The sequence below is a fragment of the Manacus candei genome, unplaced genomic scaffold, assembly GCF_025592945.1.
Source record: "Manacus candei isolate 608988 ecotype Guabito, Panama unplaced genomic scaffold, ASM2559294v1 h1tg000018l, whole genome shotgun sequence".
In the NCBI taxonomy this organism is placed as follows: Eukaryota; Metazoa; Chordata; class Aves; order Passeriformes; family Pipridae; genus Manacus; species Manacus candei.
Window position 1 is genome coordinate 713,022 of NW_026138066.1, and position 19,602 is coordinate 732,623.

General features: G+C 39.6%; 1 protein-coding gene across 1 annotated transcript in view; it reads right to left on the reverse strand.

Annotated features, from left to right (window-relative positions):
• Positions 1 to 447: 447 nt before the first annotated feature.
• Positions 448 to 19,602, reverse strand: part of UBE2N (ubiquitin conjugating enzyme E2 N) — a 30,455-nt gene continuing 11,300 nt past the window's right edge. Inside the window, exons 3-5 of the mRNA XM_051784650.1 lie at positions 3,086 to 3,332; positions 2,774 to 2,914; positions 448 to 2,179 (exon numbers count right to left, since the gene is read on the reverse strand). Coding sequence (XP_051640610.1) covers positions 2,139 to 2,179; positions 2,774 to 2,914; positions 3,086 to 3,332 — 429 coding nt within the window. The 3' untranslated portion in view covers positions 448 to 2,138. The remainder of the gene's footprint in view (positions 2,180 to 2,773; positions 2,915 to 3,085; positions 3,333 to 19,602) is intronic.

The window sequence follows — 19,602 nt, forward strand, 5'->3', positions numbered from 1 at the left end:
GAAGGAAGGGAAAGCCACTTTCAAACAGGATGCTTAGGTGGGTCTGACTGTCCTCTGGGAGTGTCACTCACCCTTGGGCGAGAGACAGCTGAGGAAAGCTGCATAGGTGGTTTAACATAAAGCTTTAAGAGGTAGGAGAAGTGAATCCAGAGTCTACAGCTCACTTATTCTCAGCTGCCTGCAGTGAAAGTTGTCGCGCTAACAGAAGCTATGGGACATCCGCCAGCTAAAGCCAAACACACGCTCATTTGTAAGGAGAAGGCAGGGTTAATGGTGCTTACCCAAGCTGAAGGACATGTCACGAGCCCTGAACACAACTTTGGCTTACATTCAACACAGTTTTTTTATAAGTCAGTTTTGTGAAAAAGCTGAATTCTGAACTAAGCTTCAACCATGTTACAGAGGACGCTGAGGGACAATACCGGTCACTAACCACTGAAAGCACTGTCTGTTGGAAAACGTAGTTTTTAATAGATATTCTTCATCTTACATAAGAGCACAATAAATACACCACATTCTATAGAAATTTCAGATGACACGAGTAAGAAGAGGTGAAAGAAGAATACCAACAGACTACATAACCATACCCCTGAACTGCATGACAAAACACTCCCTACTGCAACCACTACAAGCCATCATTTATACACTTCAGGTTGGCCTCACCAAAAGCTTTTAAGTTTTTATTTTTTCCTTTTTTTGTTTGTTTGTTTGTTTTTGTGAGGGAGAGGGCTTAGGGAAACGAAGAGAATAGAAACACAAGAAATGAAGGGAAGCGATTAGATGGGTTCCCAGAAAAGATCCTGGGTTCCCAGACAAGATGCATACACAAAATACAAGGATGAGAAGGAATTTGTTCATCACTTTCCTCCCCTCCAATAAAGAAGCTTTGTTGCTATTTAAGATGAGCAGTTGCTCAAGTAAGTAGCTTAATAAGGCTTGTAGAGAAAACCAGTGTTATGAGGTGCTGGCTGTAAGTGGTTAAGCAGACATCAGTCAATACACAAGCTGGCTATAACAGTGGTTCTACACACTGGTTTTTCATGTTAAGAGAGGGCAGGAATTAAAGAAGTTAGAAAACCGTGCTGCATAACATCTGATGACAATCAGCAATGAGACGTTATGTAGATACTCATAATTAGTGCTGTCGTTTTCTCTCAACCTCCTACTTCATTCTGGTTATTTCCATGAAAATACATATAGACGCATTACTAAAATTATGGTTACAATTGTTACATCAGACTTGTTTCTAAAAGTCACTCCAAATGCAATTTCATGTTAAATTGACCAGGTAAGGTCACCCACATAACATAAACTATTAAAAAAAGTCAGCAAACGGAAGTAAAAAAAAAAAAACCCTTGTGAACTCCACCTCTTTACTGTTTAATCTGTCAGACTGGTGAAGACAAATTGTCAACTCTGGATTCAATTTTTTTAAATACGATTGTCACATTAGAGAAATGAAAACACAGCAAAATAAACTGTACAAAGGCAAAGTAGAATAACAAAAAATATTTTACTAAAACATAAGATTTACAGGAGATTTTCCAGACAAGCCATACAAAATGGTCACAAGCTTTTTCTTGGAGGGATTTTTCTACACTTGACAGCAGAATCACAATATTATTAGTGAAGGTGGTGGATGTTTAATGTTCCCATTTTTTGTTCAAACAATGAAGCTTGTCCATCTACAGCGTCTAAGTTAGACTGGGCTAGAGGGTATATTCTAAAGTATAACTGGTTAGCTGCTTTTACCAATGCAATTAGCATCACCATAAAAAGGGAGGAGGAGCCCACAAAATTAAAACAAAAAGCCCCGCAGCTAACCCTGCCTACCTTCATTCACAGTGCTTATACTTAAACCATGACGGGAAAAATGATTAAAAGCAGAGATGTGCTGCTGCTTTCAAACAATTTCACAACAATCCAGATGATACTTCTAGCCTCTGCTCATGCGGTACAATAGTGAATTAGGACAAGACACAGATTTGCTAATGTGCATTTAATCACCAAAGGACTGAAGATGTCTGGGCTTTTATTCTGTAATGTTTCTAAGACTGTGTCCATTAAATGCAAACAAAAAAAGGAAGAGGTCTTGGCAGAACAGGAGAAGTGATGCACACTTGATGTTCAAAGCGCATTTAAATATTATTCATGGCATATAGCCTAGTCCATGCTCTGGCTGTAAAGAAAAAGAAACACATTTAAGAAAAGATGTATTTTTCAGGCTTGATTAAAGTAATTTTAAATACATATTTTTAAAGATCTCTTTTTATATCACTGCTGCAAGCACATAAAATATATCAGTTCTGAAATTTTAAAGTGCAATTTTGAATTCCAGCAGCTGTCAACTTTTGTATATTAAAGAAGCAGCCCGACAGCAGTGGATCCAAAAGTGAAGAGGCATAACATAACATAGTAATTTGATCCACTATAGCCTGCAACAGAAGCAGGTATCAAAGAGATGTACTTTTTGGAACCTGATAATCTGTTCCTTAAGCTCTAGAGGAAAAGCAGTGATGTGCTTTTTCATTTTACCACAAATGCAAATTAGACAGGCTAACAAATTCAAACCATGAAAACTCAAGCCTCACAAGCTTGAAAATAGAGTATTTAAGGCACATGTAGGGTACCTGGACTATGACAGTACACAATAATTGTTTCTGCAAGCTGCAAAGCTGCAGACATAAAACAAGAGGTCAGGATTTACATCCCCCAGCCAGTGAGTAAAGAGCTATTCCTGAAACAAGAAAAAAAAAAAGTATAAGATAATCACCTGTTTCTATGGCTTGGGCTTCATTGGTCTTCCATTGCTCAGCTACATCATTTGCTAGTGGATCATCTGGATTGGGAGCGCTTAACAAAGCCTGGATTGATAGCAGAACTGTACGAATCTGCAAAGCTGGGGACCATTTATCTGAAGAGACATTTATAGCACTATGAAACACCATATTCACCATAGTCTACAGAAACAGCAAGTTTTCCGGATAAATATATTCTTTAAACATATGAAAACTCTTTTTAGGGTCAATTTAAAAATTTCTGTACTTAATAAGATAAAAAGAAAGTAGCACACAGTAGCACTTACCTTTCAAAATATCTAAACATATTCTTCCCAGCTTGTCTACATTAGGATGGTAAATTTTGGTCATGAAACGTACTTTAGGAGCTGCCATTGGATATTCTTCTGGAAGGAATAGTTCAAGTTTAAATGTCCCACCCTCGAAGGGGGAATCCTGTGGACCTGCAATGACCACATGAAAATAGCGTGCGTTGCTTTCATCTGGCTCTGCTTTTATCCCAGGGACTGGCTCCGCCAGCAAGCGCTGGGTTTCCTAGAAGAAGAGGAGGCAATGTAACAAATACAACCCATGTCAAATAAACATGACCTGTACAAACCATTTTAAAAATAATAAGCATTCATTCTGCCTACATTCAGAGAAACAATGATAGACAAATACCTTAAAGCCAAATAATACCTGCAGAAAGAAGACGAGGCTGCGGTAAACTGGTACTCATCTCCTTTTAGATCCCTCACCTGCTGTGTGTGCTTCTGTAGCACTCAGTAACAGATAACAATTCAGCTGTCCTCAAATTTCTTAACTTTTGGTAAACTACTGCCAAGGTGCTATATTTTTCAATATACTTAAAAGTATGTTAAAGAATATCACAATGAAAACACCAAAGCATTTCCCATTCTACCTTAAATAGAAAGGCCTCTAAGTGAAAAGCCAAAGGTATTAATCACTCACATAAAATGTTCAAGGTTTACTCTAACAAGAGTGAACTGGTTTATTAAGCTGAACATTTGTACTGGAATCAGATCCAACATCAAAGACTTTAAAGTGCTACTCTGCTGCAACACTACAGGTGTGTTTTAAGGATGTTTTATATATTTACACATATACATGCATAAATAACACAGCTTTGGTGTGAGCACTTTCAGCCTAAATAGAATCATGTTTAAAGTCACCGTAACAGACAGTAGGAGACAGTTAAGTTGTTCTATAAGCAGCAAACTTAGGGAAGGCTGGTTTCCTACAATGACTTATATTCTTTGTTACTCAATTCTTCTGCCTATAGCACCAATCCTACCACGGGCACAAGCTGTGACCACAGGTAAGAGCTGCCCACGTTCTGATCGTTCATCCTGCTAATGCACTGAGCAGACAGACCAAGTCCTATACATCTTTCCCTCTCCTGTGCCAGCCTTCACAAGCCTTATGGGCACCATTCTACTCCTTATAAAAAAGAACTCGAGGCCAAAATAGGTAAAAGGACATTAGACAGGGACAAGAAATCCTGCTGAAGCCTTATTTGCTCGCGTAATTTCTTATTTTTCTTCTAGCTTGCTTTTACTGTGTACAGTTCAATTTTTCACCACCCTTCTGTGTTGGGTTTCACAAAGAAAAATTATCTGTTTCTACTGACAAAAAATGGCAACTTGTAGGTGTAACAATTTGATTTATTACTTCAGTTTTATAGAATATTTATTCCATATGCCTACAATAATAATAATCATAAAATCAAAAAATGGTCTGGGTTGGAAGGGTCTTCAAATATCATCTAGTTCCAAACCCCTGTGATGGGCAGGGACACCTTTCACTAGACCAGACTGCACAGGGCTCCATCCAACCTGGCCTTAAGCACTTCCAGGGTTGGGGCATCCACAGCTTCTCTGAGCAACCCATTCCAGTGCCTCACCACCCTCATAGCACAGAATTTCTTCCTAACATCTAATCTAAACCCTCCTTCAGTTTGAAGGCATTCTTCCTTGTCCTGTCAGTACATGCTGTTGTAAATACTCTCTCTCCAATACAATAAGTCTCTCTTTAATACAAGTACAAAACAGACAGATTACCTCTCCTTGGTTTCGTAAATTCTTTGAACATAGCTGGGCTGTTACAATACCATTTTGTAGAAATAAATGTACACAGCATTTAAGCGATATGCCTGTCTCGATGCCGTTAAACAACACCTCACATTACAAAAACTAATCAATATCTAAAGTGAAGTCACAGTAATTAATGCCAAAATCCAATTACTCATCTCTGAATTGTCAGGGTCCTACAAATCATAATATTGACATTATTACTATGTACATATGCAAACCTAAAAAAAAATATATCTGGTCTAATTCCTTGTTTTGCCTACTTATCTTCATAGACATTAGCTGCCAATGCCACTCATACACCTTGCTGGAAGGCCATCCAAGCTTCTTTGAGCTGTCTACATTCACTTCTATGAGTATATTTTAAATAATACTCAAAAATTTATAACTTACTCATTCGTATGCTGCTGGCTATTTACTTGTACACTAATGATGTAGAAAAGCAGTTATAACAATTTCTGATAGTTTATATTCAGTGGTATGAAAATTCAGTAAGAAACTATAGATTATCCCTGTAAATGCATAAAACATTCTCAGTTTCTTTCGGCAAGTTGTCAGTATGAGTGCTGCCACAGGTAAATGGGACAATTTGGATTTCCATCTATGAAGGACCATATACTTATCGACAGTTCTGCATGAGGAAAGTGTCTTATATCAAATGCAAATTAATGCAGCGAGTTCAAATCAAAATTTAAAAATAAGGAACTTAAGGAAAAGACCAATTTTTAAGCTTCTTCACAGCTGCTACCATTTGGACTTCGCCAGATATGCTTGTAGGCAAATTGTGGCTTTGGTTCTGATGGGCACGCTAGAGGCTTTTTTTTTTTTTTTAATATTAAAGATAACACATTTTAATAGCTGGGCTGATCTCAGCAGTCCCTTGCTCCCCCCCAGTCCCTCTGGTCCCCAGACTGCCTCCCTAGTTATGCCAGTATGCTGACTATAACAATACTAGGCAGCCAATCCTGGCTTAAAATAACCCAGAATCAGCAGTTCTCTGGCAGTAGCCTCAGCACTTCTACCTGCCAGCATAACTGAGGAAGCAATGCCTAGCTGCAAGCTGCACATTGTGCCACTAAAAACCATTTGTCAGGAAACAAAGAGAGAGCCCATATATGGGAAAAACAGTTCTTTTAATCAAGACACCCATAATACTGAAGGGGTTATTCCACTGCTAGTGTCATCCCTTTCAGGGAGATCCTTTATGCCCCCACATTACATGGGTGTGGTCATCATGCTATAAAATCCCACAGAAAAGGGGAGTGCAAAGAAAAGCACAGTCACACTAGTACTGAGGCTACTCTGAACCCACAGCCCCTTGGGGAACATTAATATTACATGAAAAATCCTTTAAGCAAGCACATCTTTTTTCCTGCACTGTGCATGGAGCTCCATCGCTACTGGCATAACTGAAGCTGTTTCCAAACAGAAATGAGGAGGAATATTTGCAAGAAATCTGTGAGGGAATTGGTTGACACTCATCTTCCACACCTGCCAGGTTCTGACACAGTAGAGAGCAAGCACCAGGCTAAACTTCTCCGATACAGACAAAATGCTTTGAGCAAAAGCTGAGAAACATCTTTGCTTCAAAAAAGGTATCTTTTTAAAACACTATAACAAAGACAAGTCTGTTAAGACTACGAAAAACCCAGGAGAGATGCCATTTATTAAAAGAAAGTGTAATGTTTGTACTTAAACACATCAACACCACCTCCTAAATTCTGAGAGTAACTAAGGTTTTTGTCCTGCAGTCATGAAGACATTTATAATAATATCTTAAACATATTTTGGGGGAAACCATGGAAAAGGAACAGAAAGGGAGAAATTAATCAAAAAGTTACATTTTAAGGTTTAAGCATATAAAATGCTTAGATGACTAGGCCCAGTTCTAAGGTGATTACAGAGACTTGATTTTGCACATTTCACAGTAAGATGAACAGTTACAGATATGCAGATACTAAAATAAATTTGATTTGCCACAAAAATTGGAGAAATAAGTAATATTTGAGAGAAAAAATTGTGAGTATACAGGGCAACACTATGCACCACGTCAGGAAACGGAACTGCCTTGAGATTTTAATTTTTTAAGTGTACATTACCAATTTAAAAATAAAACCCAGAAAAACCACACACACCAAAACAAAAAAGAAACACCTATAGCCCTGTAAATCACCCACAAGAGAATCATGAGATGCAAAGCAAACAAGGAAATACATATTAATCTTATTTTGTAACTTCATACTACTTTTCCCAGAGGATGGCTACTGAATGAAGAAAATCAAACACATTCAAATAAATAAATCTCTTCTAATTAAAATTTTAGATTCTCACCTTTTTAAACTAATCAGGACAATCAAGCATATGCAATACTTGACTTCTCCATATCTTTTTAGGCAAAGTCTTTCTAACACTTTTTTAGCTGAGGAAGTGAGTTTTATGCAATGTTACTTCTTCCTTTCTCCCCAAAACTGCCTTTGAACCCTTTGTCCAATTTCACATGTTCTGTACATTTTGTAAGCTGTCAGTGACTAAGACTAACCAAGCTCAGTGCTACTAAAGAGGAAGACATGAACTCCAATACTACTACTGCTGCTTGGTCAGTTTATTCCAATGAAGTATATACTAACCTTGCCCAGCAAAAATCCCTGCTAATAAGGATAGAAAGAGCTGGAACACTCACATATAAACATGCCAGAAAGGATAAAGGATAAATCTGAGAAAATTGGGCTTTGCACTTCTGCTGCTCACAATAAATGTTTTTACAATAGAACAGTGAATTTTGTCTTCTTGAGAACAGAAATTCCCATCAAGTAAGTGTTCCGGAACAGTAATTTGTAGTGGTTTTTATTACCTCTCCTCTAACATATTTAAGTAAGTTTCACAGAAGAGATTTCAGGACATATTTTGAGCTCTAAGGCTTTTAATGAAGTGTCCCATGCTGCCGTAGGCAGTTATTTCTATTTGTCATACTCTGCAATGTTTTTAGATTGAGATCTCTTCTCGATCCCACATTTACTCCACTTTTTCCAATTCCAAATAATGTCATAATTTCCATTGACTAAAATAAATTAACAAATCCAAAAGGAAGATATATGCCAGTCAGTACTTCGAAAAAATAAATCAAAAAATCTTTCATTCACAACTGATTATGCCTCCCCTCCCAATTTTATCTTTTTTATTTTTAATTAAGTAGTTAGAAAATACAGAAGTGTTGAAAGTGCTTTGACAAGCAGACACTAAGCTTTCCTGATTATCACAGGTGGCCTGAAGCAGAGTGACAGATGATACGGATGGGACAGATGGTGTAGCTGACATTCTGCATAGCTATTCTTCTATGAAGACATTAAATTGAAAACTAATTGTACCTGAGGGGGAAGAAGCTCTCAACCTGTTTTTACAGTAACCTGTGAGGACAAGAAGCCTCAGGAAGAGAGAGAGCACTGGGATCTTTAGAAGAGACCAATTGAGCAGGAGGGGGGGGTGAGGGTTTTTGAAATTGCCAAGAGTAAGAGAAGCCACAAAAACAGGAGAGCTAGATCTGCAGAACAGTGTGTTTCACACTGAGTTTTCACTTGGTCATCCTGCTTTCAGTGAAAGAGAAAAAGAAGTTACTGAAAAGCAGATATAACCATCAGGATTCTCCTTGTTCTTACACACAGAACAAGACAGAGCACTTCTTTAAGGAAGTGAACTGAACACCCTGGAAGATGCTTCCGTACAGACATACAAGAAAATCAACTGCTAGTGCACGTGGAGATATGAACAAGTTAGAAAGGAGGAATCCATTAGAAATATACTATTTTAATCACTCCCAGTCTTGCAGAAGGTGTTTGCAAAAGCCTCAAGCTGCCAAGGCCTCAGTCAAAACAATTGAAAAAAGATTTCTGTACGCTACATTTTCGAAAAACAAAAAGCTACTTCAGAAGTCTTATTTGCTATCAACAGACTAAGGCAGGACCAAACAAATAACTACAAATATAGTGGCAAAATACAAAAGTGGCAAATAACTACAATCAGAAGACTCTCCTATGCAAGTATTTGCAAAAACACTCAAACATTATTTCTTACACAACAGAGCTACTGCAGCTAAACTGTAATCTCTAAAGCTTCCCCGTCTGACAGAGACCACTCCAGTACTGAAGGAAGAAATTTCTGCATGGGGTTAGACAATTTCTAAAGCTTCTTCATTGCTGTTTAGAAAGGAGTACTATTCTTTGCTTGGAAAAGTAGCTGCAATTCTGTTCCCCACACTATGGCAATAGTTAATCACCACAAATTTTACACTGCCTGCCAAGAGATGTGGCTAAAAAAAAAATTAAGAACAAATCAATATATATCACCTCTAAAATGCATGAACTTCAAAGCTACTGTATGAAAGCCACTAGAATTTAAGAAAAGCTTGCTTGCAAAGTCAGCACAAAGTCGCTCAAAGAAGAAATCCAACCTCCTTATCTCCAGCCAAATTTGCTTTGCTTAGTAATTCAGCTACCTGCATGTTCATTTTCCTGATACCCCAGTTTTCTTCTTACATATTCAATATTACTGCTATACAGTTACCTTCAGTAAGTGAAAAATACTGCATATTAATCCACATATTAAATACAGTGGTCTTTAATGAGTGTTACAATTGAAGGAATACACTTTTTGACAGAATGGTCTTCTGCTCTACACTGTCCTTTAATACCAGCTGTGAATTCACCTCATGAACTTCATAAAGAACCATTAGAACCACGGGAGCTTAGAGAAATCCCAACACCTTACAAGGTCTGCATATTTTAAGCTGATAAATGAATGGCCACTGGGGAAAGAAAAAAAAAAGAAAAGCTGTGCTGCCTTTCCACTTCAGCCTATTATGCACTTTCACTTTTGCCTGTATAGCCATCTCTTGACCTCATGGTCCAAAATAACACGTAGCCAATCTGGAAGAAAAGAAAAGAAAGAAAAACAAAGCCATGCAAGAGAGAAGAGTCCCTGATGCAGTTCACCACATGTCCAGCAAACAGCTGTGCCAACAAAACGCAGGGTACATGCTGTCAGAATGATGGAAGAACAGACTGCTCCTTTTGGTGAAAGGGCTGCTTTAAAGAGTTGAGACTGCAGTGTTAATCACAGCAAGATACTAGCGTAACAGATTACTATTCTGTAACCAACCTAAAAAGGAAATGCAGAGGCTACCTCCTCATTCCAAAGGAAGAAGCTTAACTACCAACAGGGCTAATTTCAGTAACAGATGGCAAACTGCTAAATTAAAGTCTTGATCCATCTATAAAAGTCTTAAACACCAAAGACTCTGCATGTAACTTATAAACAGTTATCTAAGAACCTTTTATAGTGTTAAGACTACAGAAAAGCATCCTTATGGCTAGCAACTTTATGCTAGTACCTTAAAAAGAAAGATAACATCGTTAAGCCTTTCAGAGGTTGACATACTTGTGATAAAATTATTCTGAAAATTCAAAACAGAAAACATTAATAATGGCCTCTTACATAAAGAGAAAACACTGCAGGTCTTAAAGCTGCTAAGTATTTAAAATGGCACAATGCCACATTTTTACACGAAGTCTCAATGGAATGAATCTTTCCTCATATTTTCAGCAGCACATTTACTAGCTCAACTCACTATGCAATAGTCAAGAAATTTTCCTTCAGCATCAGCTACTAAAATGGAGGTTACACTCCTACAACTTGGTCAGGCTGAGGCCAGATATAAGCCCTCTCTAATCTACTTCAGACAGTGAAAAAATGAAGGTAGCATCCACCCTTATTTGTAGATTGAACTAACTGTAGGTGGCTTTTTTCTGTCTGAACAGATCGGGGAAGATACATGACGGATGAGTGTCTTTGTTTTAATAGGACCTACTCCACAACAGGAACTACAGCTCAAGCACCAGTGTTTATTGCTGTCCCCTCTCCAGAAATCACCATCCTGCAAATCTACTGAGAAAGTAAACCCTGTCAGCATTCTCAATGCAACTCAGAAAACACAAGCTGGGTTATCTTAACTAGATCTTTAACCTGAAAAATGCTGACTGGTTACACACAAACTACTGCCATCCAGCAGAGGACAATAACTTCCAACAGAAACCACGGAACAATTGGCATTGGCCATGGGTAAAAACATCTTCCATCAGTACAAATGAACGAAATCTACACACCTCTTGACACATTTTTTCCACCAGTGCTACAAGCAAAGGTCTCCAAACAGCTGGCTACAAAACAAAACAAATTTTTGGTAACCTTGACGATTTAAAAAAGGAACAACAGGATGCAACACTGTATGAATAGTCCCAAAATGGTCTAAAATAAAAGTTACTGGTAAAATGAAAAAGGCATCCGGATTGAAAGAAATCCGAATCAGCTTACCTCACTTTTTTTGGCCATAAAACTTGTACCTGGTATGATCTAATTAAAGTGCATAACCCCATCTGAGCACATGTACAGGGTGTAGTTGTCAAGGTGTTCGCAACGAGAAGGCTTCCAGGGGTGACCTCTGAGGGGAGAGGCCAGGAGCTACACCATGCCAGACAGAGCCAGCTCCAATAAACCTGCCACAGGACGTGGCTGAATCCATTAGCCAAGCTGGTGGTACACCTGGGAAAAACTAGTGTGAGCACGAAGGCCAGAGAAGGAAGGTAAGAAAGAGCTCCAAGCACCAGAGCAGAGACTGCCTGTAGCCCGTGAAGGACCAGATTGGAACGGATACCCGCACTGCAGCCCACGGGTCACATGAAAAGCATCACAAGGAAGAAAGAACAGAGAGGAGCTGTTGTGGACTGACCACAAACCCCCATTCCCCTGCATTCACAAGGGATAGGGCAGTTGGGAAGTCAGAAGTGAAGGACTAAAGCTGAGTATTGGAAAAGGGGTGCAAAGTTGTTTCAATTTTGTCCTTGTTTTTCATCATCCAATTCTATCTTCCTTGGAAGCAAATTAATTAATTTTCCCCAAGTTGAGTCTGTTTTGCCATGATGGTAATCAGTAAACTATCTCCCTGTCTTTGTTTTGACCCATGAGCTTTTCCATCTTATTTTCTCCCCCTGCCTGGTTGAGGGGGATAGAGAGTGTCACTGGGTGGGCATCTGGCCAAGGTCAACCCACCACAGCATAAACCACCTGGTAACTTTTAATCTGGGATGTGCTTGAACTGGTGTATCCAGAACCACTTTTAGAGAGGATGTCATATACAGCTTCAGGCTCTGTAAATGATATTACAAATTAGGAGTTTTTGAGACAGAGATGACAGACTTCAAATGAAAACCACTAGCTCCATTTTCTGCTACACTTGAAATGATAACACTTATCACTTGGAGGGTACCACACATAACAATTTATGTGGGAGAATATGTGATGGGGAAAAAGAGAGATGTTTCAGTTTAACTGATTGCTCATCAATCACGTCAATATTTGCTTCCAGGGGAAATCAGACATTTCCTGCCAAATCCTCCAGGAAGATTTCTGAAACAGATGAAAAGACACCACCAGTACAAAAAGAGATTTTTTTTAAAAATTAAAAAAATTACATCTGAGTTGCAGAAATTTTTAGTCACTGAGAGTGGAAGTCCTTTGTTTCATTCTTCATTGGTTTCAGCTGCTGAGTTTACAATTGAGTCACATTGCTTTTCTCCCCACCATTTCAGTTCTTCGTCCTTCTTGATCAACTTCACTCACACCTGTAACTATCTCCACCACTTCCCTTCTTCACAAAATGCACAAGTTTGCCCAAATGGGAAGCTCTAACTCCTCAGCAGCAGTGCTTATTTGTACAGTCACCCTTCCATAAACACCCATCATTAGCCCAGGCATTTACAAAGTCAAGTAACAGATGAGATCACAGAACTGATTTGGCTTAAGAAATAACCTTTACTGCAGAGTTCTGAGCCAAATAGGTTCCTCAGTCTAAGTTCACCTCATCAGCATAACAACTTTTGTGCCACCACAGTCCAAGCTACATCTGTTCATACAGTAAGGCTTTTCAACATGAATCAGAATCATAGAACGGTCTGGGTTGGAAGGGAACTTAAAGATCATCTACTCCAATTCCCCTCTCATGGGCAGGGACACCTTCCACTAGACCATATTGCTCAGGGCTCCATCCAACCTGGCCTTGAATACTTCCAGGGATGAGGCATCCACCACTTCACTGGGCAACCTGTTCCACTGCCTCACCACCATCACAGTAAAGAATTTCTTCTTAACATCTAATCTAAACCTACTCTCTTTCAGTTTGAAGCCATTCCCCCTTGTCCTATCCCTATATGTCCTTGTAAAAAGTCCTCCTCTGGTTCTTTTGTAGGCCTACTTTAGGTACTGGAAAGCTGCTAGAAGAACAAACCACAGACTAAGAGAATTTATAGTTAATCTAACTTCACTAGGTAGTAACCTCTCCATCTTGTGCCAGGTCTCTGCAAAAAACCAGTACAGCAACCAACTTCAGCATTTCAATTCAGACTATGTACAGTATACATTTGCTTCATATTTTTATTCTAAAGGTAGGAAAACCTCACCAGCTACCAGTGCCATTATCTTCCAACTACACCCAATAGTCCAGATTAATTTTGGGGTATGAAATCAATAAAAGCTTTAGCTGCATAGGGCTAAACTTAAAGCAGTATATTGGCACATGGACAAGTTATAACTACTTGCCAATGACAATTCTTTCCTGTTCTGTCACAGTGCGATAAGGGGGAAGATCACATTGATCTCCTGCACCAAGAAGTGACAAATTGCACATAAGAAGGTAAAAAAGTATGCATGCTTTTGCTTCGATTTTTGAGGGGGAGGCAGTAGGAAAAAGTGAAACTTATCAGTCAAAACTGTCTTCTACATATAGTGATAAACCGCCTCAGAAAACTACAGAGACTTAATTCAAAACTTAGTATAACATTACATCACATTTTGGCACAAATTCCTCCAGGGTCTATCAATTCATTAGCTACAATTATGTAAAGATCTGGCTGTAACCAGCATTACTGAAAATAAATTGGTTACCTAAGCAGATGTCAAATTGTCAAAGAGATTTCAGAATGTTTACATTAAAATTTTATCACTGCAAAACAACTTCATTGAAGAAAATCTTCTAAAAATAACATCTATCTTTTAGGAAAAAAAAAAAAAAAAGAAAGAATTAGCAGCAAAGCCCATCAGACTGTAAAGCAAAGGTCAGACATCATAAATAGAAGGTTGCACTTGTGGTTCCCAATAGCTGGCCTCCACATGAATTCTATTCCTTGCCATATAATCCCCAAGTGTCAGCATTCCACATGCCCCCGCTTCCTGAACTCATTACTGGGCTAATGTCTCTTGTACATTAATGCTTCTACCACTCTGCAGGTTCCCCGACCCTACCACCAGCCCCGACTGTATCTACATCCCCTCCCCACAAAACAGTAAGAAAACCTTAACTAGTACTCAATCTATGGACAATTGTCAGCAAATTGAAACTACAGGTGTGCTAAGCAAGCACCGTGAGCTCTGGATTGCTCACCATCTTCCTTCACAGACTTCTGGCTCTCCAGCTCCCATCCCCACGCGCTGTTAACCAGTGCAAAGCCACCTGCAGTGAGATGAAAACAAGTGTACTCCAGGTAACTGTGCCTTCGCACAAGAAAAAAAAATAATAATCCAGAATCTACCCACTCTTGGAAGAAGACTTTGTGGCCAAACAGTAACATGAAGGGGAGCATTTTAAGGTCAGCATCACTCTCCCCTGAGAACGACCACATTCCTGAATTTTCCACAACAGATTACATGATTTCAGAACTGTGAATCTCAGATCCTATGCAAATTCCTAGAGGATTATCCATGTACTAGCACAGATCAAGCTTTTCATGGTGCATCTCCAGCTATAGTAAAGTGAGGCATAATTAAATTCACTAAGCTGATAGTGTAAACCATTCCTGCACTTATATTTATGGAGCACATGTGCATTGGAGGTTTGCATTAATACACACTGTAGATTCAATTATCAAAGTATGGTTAAAACAAACAATAATTCATACAGAGCTTCTGTCCAAATGCCATCTGTCCTGGGTTGGCGTGGCAAGGTTCTGCTAGTGGCAGGGGGCGGGGGTGCAATGAGGTGGCTTCTGTGAGAAGCTGCTAGAAGCCTCCTCTATGTCCAACAGAGCCAATGGCAACCATTGCAAGATGGACCTGCTGCTGGCCAAGGCTGTGCCCACCAGCAATGGTGGCAGCACCTCTGGGGTAACATAAAAACAACAACCTGGGCAGGAGCAGTCAAAGAGAGGAGTGAATATGTGAGAGCAACAACTCTGCAGACATCAAGGTCAGTGCAGAAGTTGAGGGAGGAGGTGCTCCAGGTGCTGGAGCAGAGATTCCCGAGGCAGGCTGTCCCCCCTGCAGCCCACAGAGGACCCCCTGCCAGAGCAGGTGGATGTGCCCAAAGGAGACTGCGACCCCATCGGACGCCTGCAGTGGAGCACGCTCCTGGCAGGACCTGTGGAGAGAGGAATCCACGTTGGAGCAGGTTTGCTGGTAGGACTTGTGACCCAGTGGAGGACCCATACTGAAGCAGCCTGCACCCTGTGGAAAGGACCCACACTGGAGGAGTTTATGAAGAACTGTAGCCCATGGGAAGGACTCATGTTGAAGAAGTTCATGGAGGGGCCCCATCCTGGAGCAGGGAGTCCTGCCCCTGAGAAGGAAGGAGCAACAGAGACAACGTCATGAATTGAGCATAACCCCCATTTCCATCCACCTCACAGTGGAGAAGGAGAGGAAAATGAGGAATTAAGTTGACCCCAGGAAGAAGAGTGGGGTGGGGAAGGTGTTTTAAGATTTAGGTTTTATTTCTCATTACCCTACTCAGATTTGATTGGTAATAAATGATATTAACTTCCCCGAGTCTGTTTTGCCCATGACTGTAATGGGCGAGTGATCCCTCCCTGTGCTTCTCTTGACCCAGTAGCCTTTGGTTATATTTTCTTTCCCCTGCTCAGCTGAGCAGGGCTGTAACAGAACAGCTTTGGTGGGCACTTGGTGTCCAGCCGGGGTCAACCCACCACACCATCTATGGCAAAATTTGCCACTTGCTTCTCACTATTAATCCACCAGTCACATGTAACTACAAAAATGTGGTTTTGTTCTGTACTATTACACACAACAAATTTTGATGATACTCTGAAAGCCCTCTAAACATAACAGATAAATACAGTATAAAACAATTGTATGCAAAGCAATAAAAATCCATTAGCATCAGTACTTAAAAACCCTGGTGTACTATAAGTTTGTGCCTCAAAGTTGCTCAAGTATTATACAAGAGGGTCCAAGCAACGTTACTGCCTCTAGCTGGATTATTTACTTGGTTTTTCCTCAGTTTTTATTCTACAGTGTCTACTAAAAGTTTCTTTAAGGAAAAGGTTGTAAAAAGTTATCAGTGTCCTCTTTAGGATTTGTTACTAAGACTCTACATTTTCTTTTTAAAACTGGTACCTTGACCTGACTTGAAAGTTTTCTTATCCTCTGGACCTGAGTCTTCTTCTCAGCCTCCCTCCCACATCTGCACAAAGGATCTGTCCTGCCAAGCTTCAGGCTTCCAATACCTGCCTAAATACCCTTCCACTATCACAGCCAGCGTATGCCATACTAGTCACCTGGCAAGAAGTCTCAATGAGAGTTGCAAAACAGCATATGTATTATCTTCCCACATTCCTACATTTGTTGCGGGGGGCAGAAGGAAAGTGGTTTTAAGAAGAACAGTACAAAACCACCTCCTAAAATTCCAAAAATTTTCACTCTTCTATCAAATTTGAAGTTGCCCACAAGATTCAAACAGCATACAAGATGCAAAAAGACATCACAAAGACCAAGCTTCTCTGACAAATGTCAAGGAACAGCACTGTCCAAAAGTAATGTTTTCTGTGCCTAATCACCAACCAAAAAAACAGAAAATACCACAAAAAGGTATTAAGTTTACCTCAAGTCTTTTTTATTTAATTTTTTTATTGAGGAAACAAAAAAAAAGTGGTCGGAAATTTCAGTTATCAAAAAGCAGAGGTGATTTAAATTTTCATGTGGAGACAGAAGTATATGCCTCAGAAGCCCACAGCTTTCAAGACAAAGTAAGAAACTTCAAGTTGGTTGCCAGTAATACTTTTTAAGAACTTCCAGAAAGTTTCAGTTGTGGCCTAAATATCTGATTTATATTTTAAAAACCCCAAACTTATAAAGCTGATTACATTGAGCTCTAATATACAATGCTGTAGGTGCCTATTGCCACACACACTGAGAGAATCTCCATAAAACTTCCCAGAAATTTTACATTTTGAGGCAGCATTTTGTAACTAGCAGTCCAAGTGTTCCCAGAGTCTCAAAAAATACTGCAAGCAGGAGTTCACTGGCAGCCATATGGAAATAGCTTCTCACAGTAAATAGCAAGGAACAAGTAGCTCAGACAACACCACACTATCATGCAGAGAAGGAAATCCAAGCCTCTGTAATTTAACACTGATAAATTTATTAACAAGAAAAAAATCTGAAGAAGTCTCAGATAGTCCTTCAGACGGTTACTTCATGATAGGAGCAGTGATTGTAACACAAAGGCTACCAACAACTGGCTATACAGTCAATACATAGACCTGGACATGAAATCATGAATTATGAGATCACTGCAGCGAAGAAAACAGCAGGGAAAAAAAATTAAAAGATTATATGAGGCAGCATTGCCCATCCCATTCAGATATACTGACTGCACTTGACACAGCAACGAGGTGGATTGAATGTCAGCCAAGAAAAAAACTCAGACACAATTCAATTCCTTACTCAACTGGAGGTACGTGACTTTGCAACATGGGAAAGAATTGATGTAATAAGTGCTTGAAAGTAAAAAGCACTGAGCTTATTTATTGTCTGTTGCAAAGGCTCACCTTTAAATACTGGAAACAGTCACTCTGGGGAAAAAAGTTTACAGCATCAAAACCACATATCTATGTAAATGTGCCATACCGCTTTTATCTTATATTAATAGATTTTTTTTGGCAAGGTGATTCTCATAAGACCCCTGGTTTTGAACTACTGAAGAAAACAAAAATACCTCTTCTCTATTCACAAGACAGGTTTTCCAATTCTGATTATATCTCTGGAGATCCAAAACTACATCAACGTTTTCTACTCACCATTTGTGATGTGCTAACACTGTCATAACTCTAAAGCAAGTCATCTCTTGAGCTTACAGGTCATTCCCCCACACATTTTATTAAAGTCTCTGTTTCTAAGTAATCTGAGGACAGTAGATCAGGAATAATTCTGTATCTTCTGCAACAACTGCTTTGCAACATACATAGTGTCACCTCTTCACTGAATTTGATGAAAGTATGGGAAATATAAATAAAGTTCTTGCAGAGACAAGGAAAGCTACTGCTCTCCTACTGGGATAGATGACAGCCTGCGCATAGCAAAGACGCAGGCTGAGGAGTATAGGGCTGCTAGTCAACCTGAGAGCCAGGCCATCTGCCAGCAGTCGGTCAAGACAAGGAATGCCAACTGCATTTGGAGCAGCCAGCTAGACCCTACAGTCCAAATATGCTCCCCTATCCCCAATCAGCCATCCACAGTCTCCCCTGGATGACAACACAAAGGGTGCATGTGGAGCAAAGGGAGATGGTCTTTCCTAACAGTAACCTAAGCCATTTATTAATCATAAAATTTATTACTGTGCATAACAAAAACATCTAATTTTCTTTATTGGAGCCATTTTACCTTTCTACAGCTCTTTCCTATTTTGCTCTCTTCCATCTCCTTTCCCAATCTTTCCAATTCTCACTAGTGACTAAGTTCAATCCCTCCCCCTCCCTTTAAGGTAAAAGGAATAGGAAATTTAACACTAACGTCAAAACTGACACGATAGGAAAGGTCAAAACAATTCTCACTCAAGACTCCTGATGTCTCAAGCAGGTGTATTTCTGTGTCTGCACCTCTGCAGCTGTGATATTTCAAAATATGACTTTGCACATTTTTGAGGCTGTAGTAGCTAGTCAGATTCAAGTCCTGGACCATATGCACCTCTGGCAACCCAATGCATACACAGTGAAGGAGCTGTAGAGCTGGCCATCTAACACAGCCGATCCGAGATTTAAGAGCTCTAGACTGGCTGCAGACAACTGATAATGCATGCATGGAAATACTCAATCCACAATACAGACCACCCTGTAATAGATAATAATCCCAAAAAAATGTCTAAGGGGGATCCTCCAAAGAAAATCTGGAGTTTCTAGGTCTCTCTTTTGCCCTCCAACTTTCCTCTCCAGGAGGAAAAGAAACATTCCCACACCATCACACGTCTTTGAAGTGAGTTGTGTAAATTGTACCAGGTTTTTTTCTAGAAAAGCATGAAAGACACAAAAGTGCCAAGAATGAAATTTATGCATCAGCTTACAAACTGGTGCACTTCTATATTCCGAGGAATTGTCAAGAGCAATCCGAAAAATTTAATACAAACACCAGCCTCATGACTGAGCTCTTACTGCAACTCTGTGATAAATACCAGTTCCACCGAATTACGAATCAGTGCTCCTTCTCACACCTGAAATACATTCAGCTTAGCATGCTGCACACTCGAGCAGCTGGATGAGCATCAAATTTAATCTGTAAGATTTGTCTTCTTTACTTTTACTGCTTACAGTTCTGAGCAGTAATCATGGTTTAGTCTGTTTCACACCAGAGGAACACTACTTCTTTTACCTCATCTTCTCTATCAC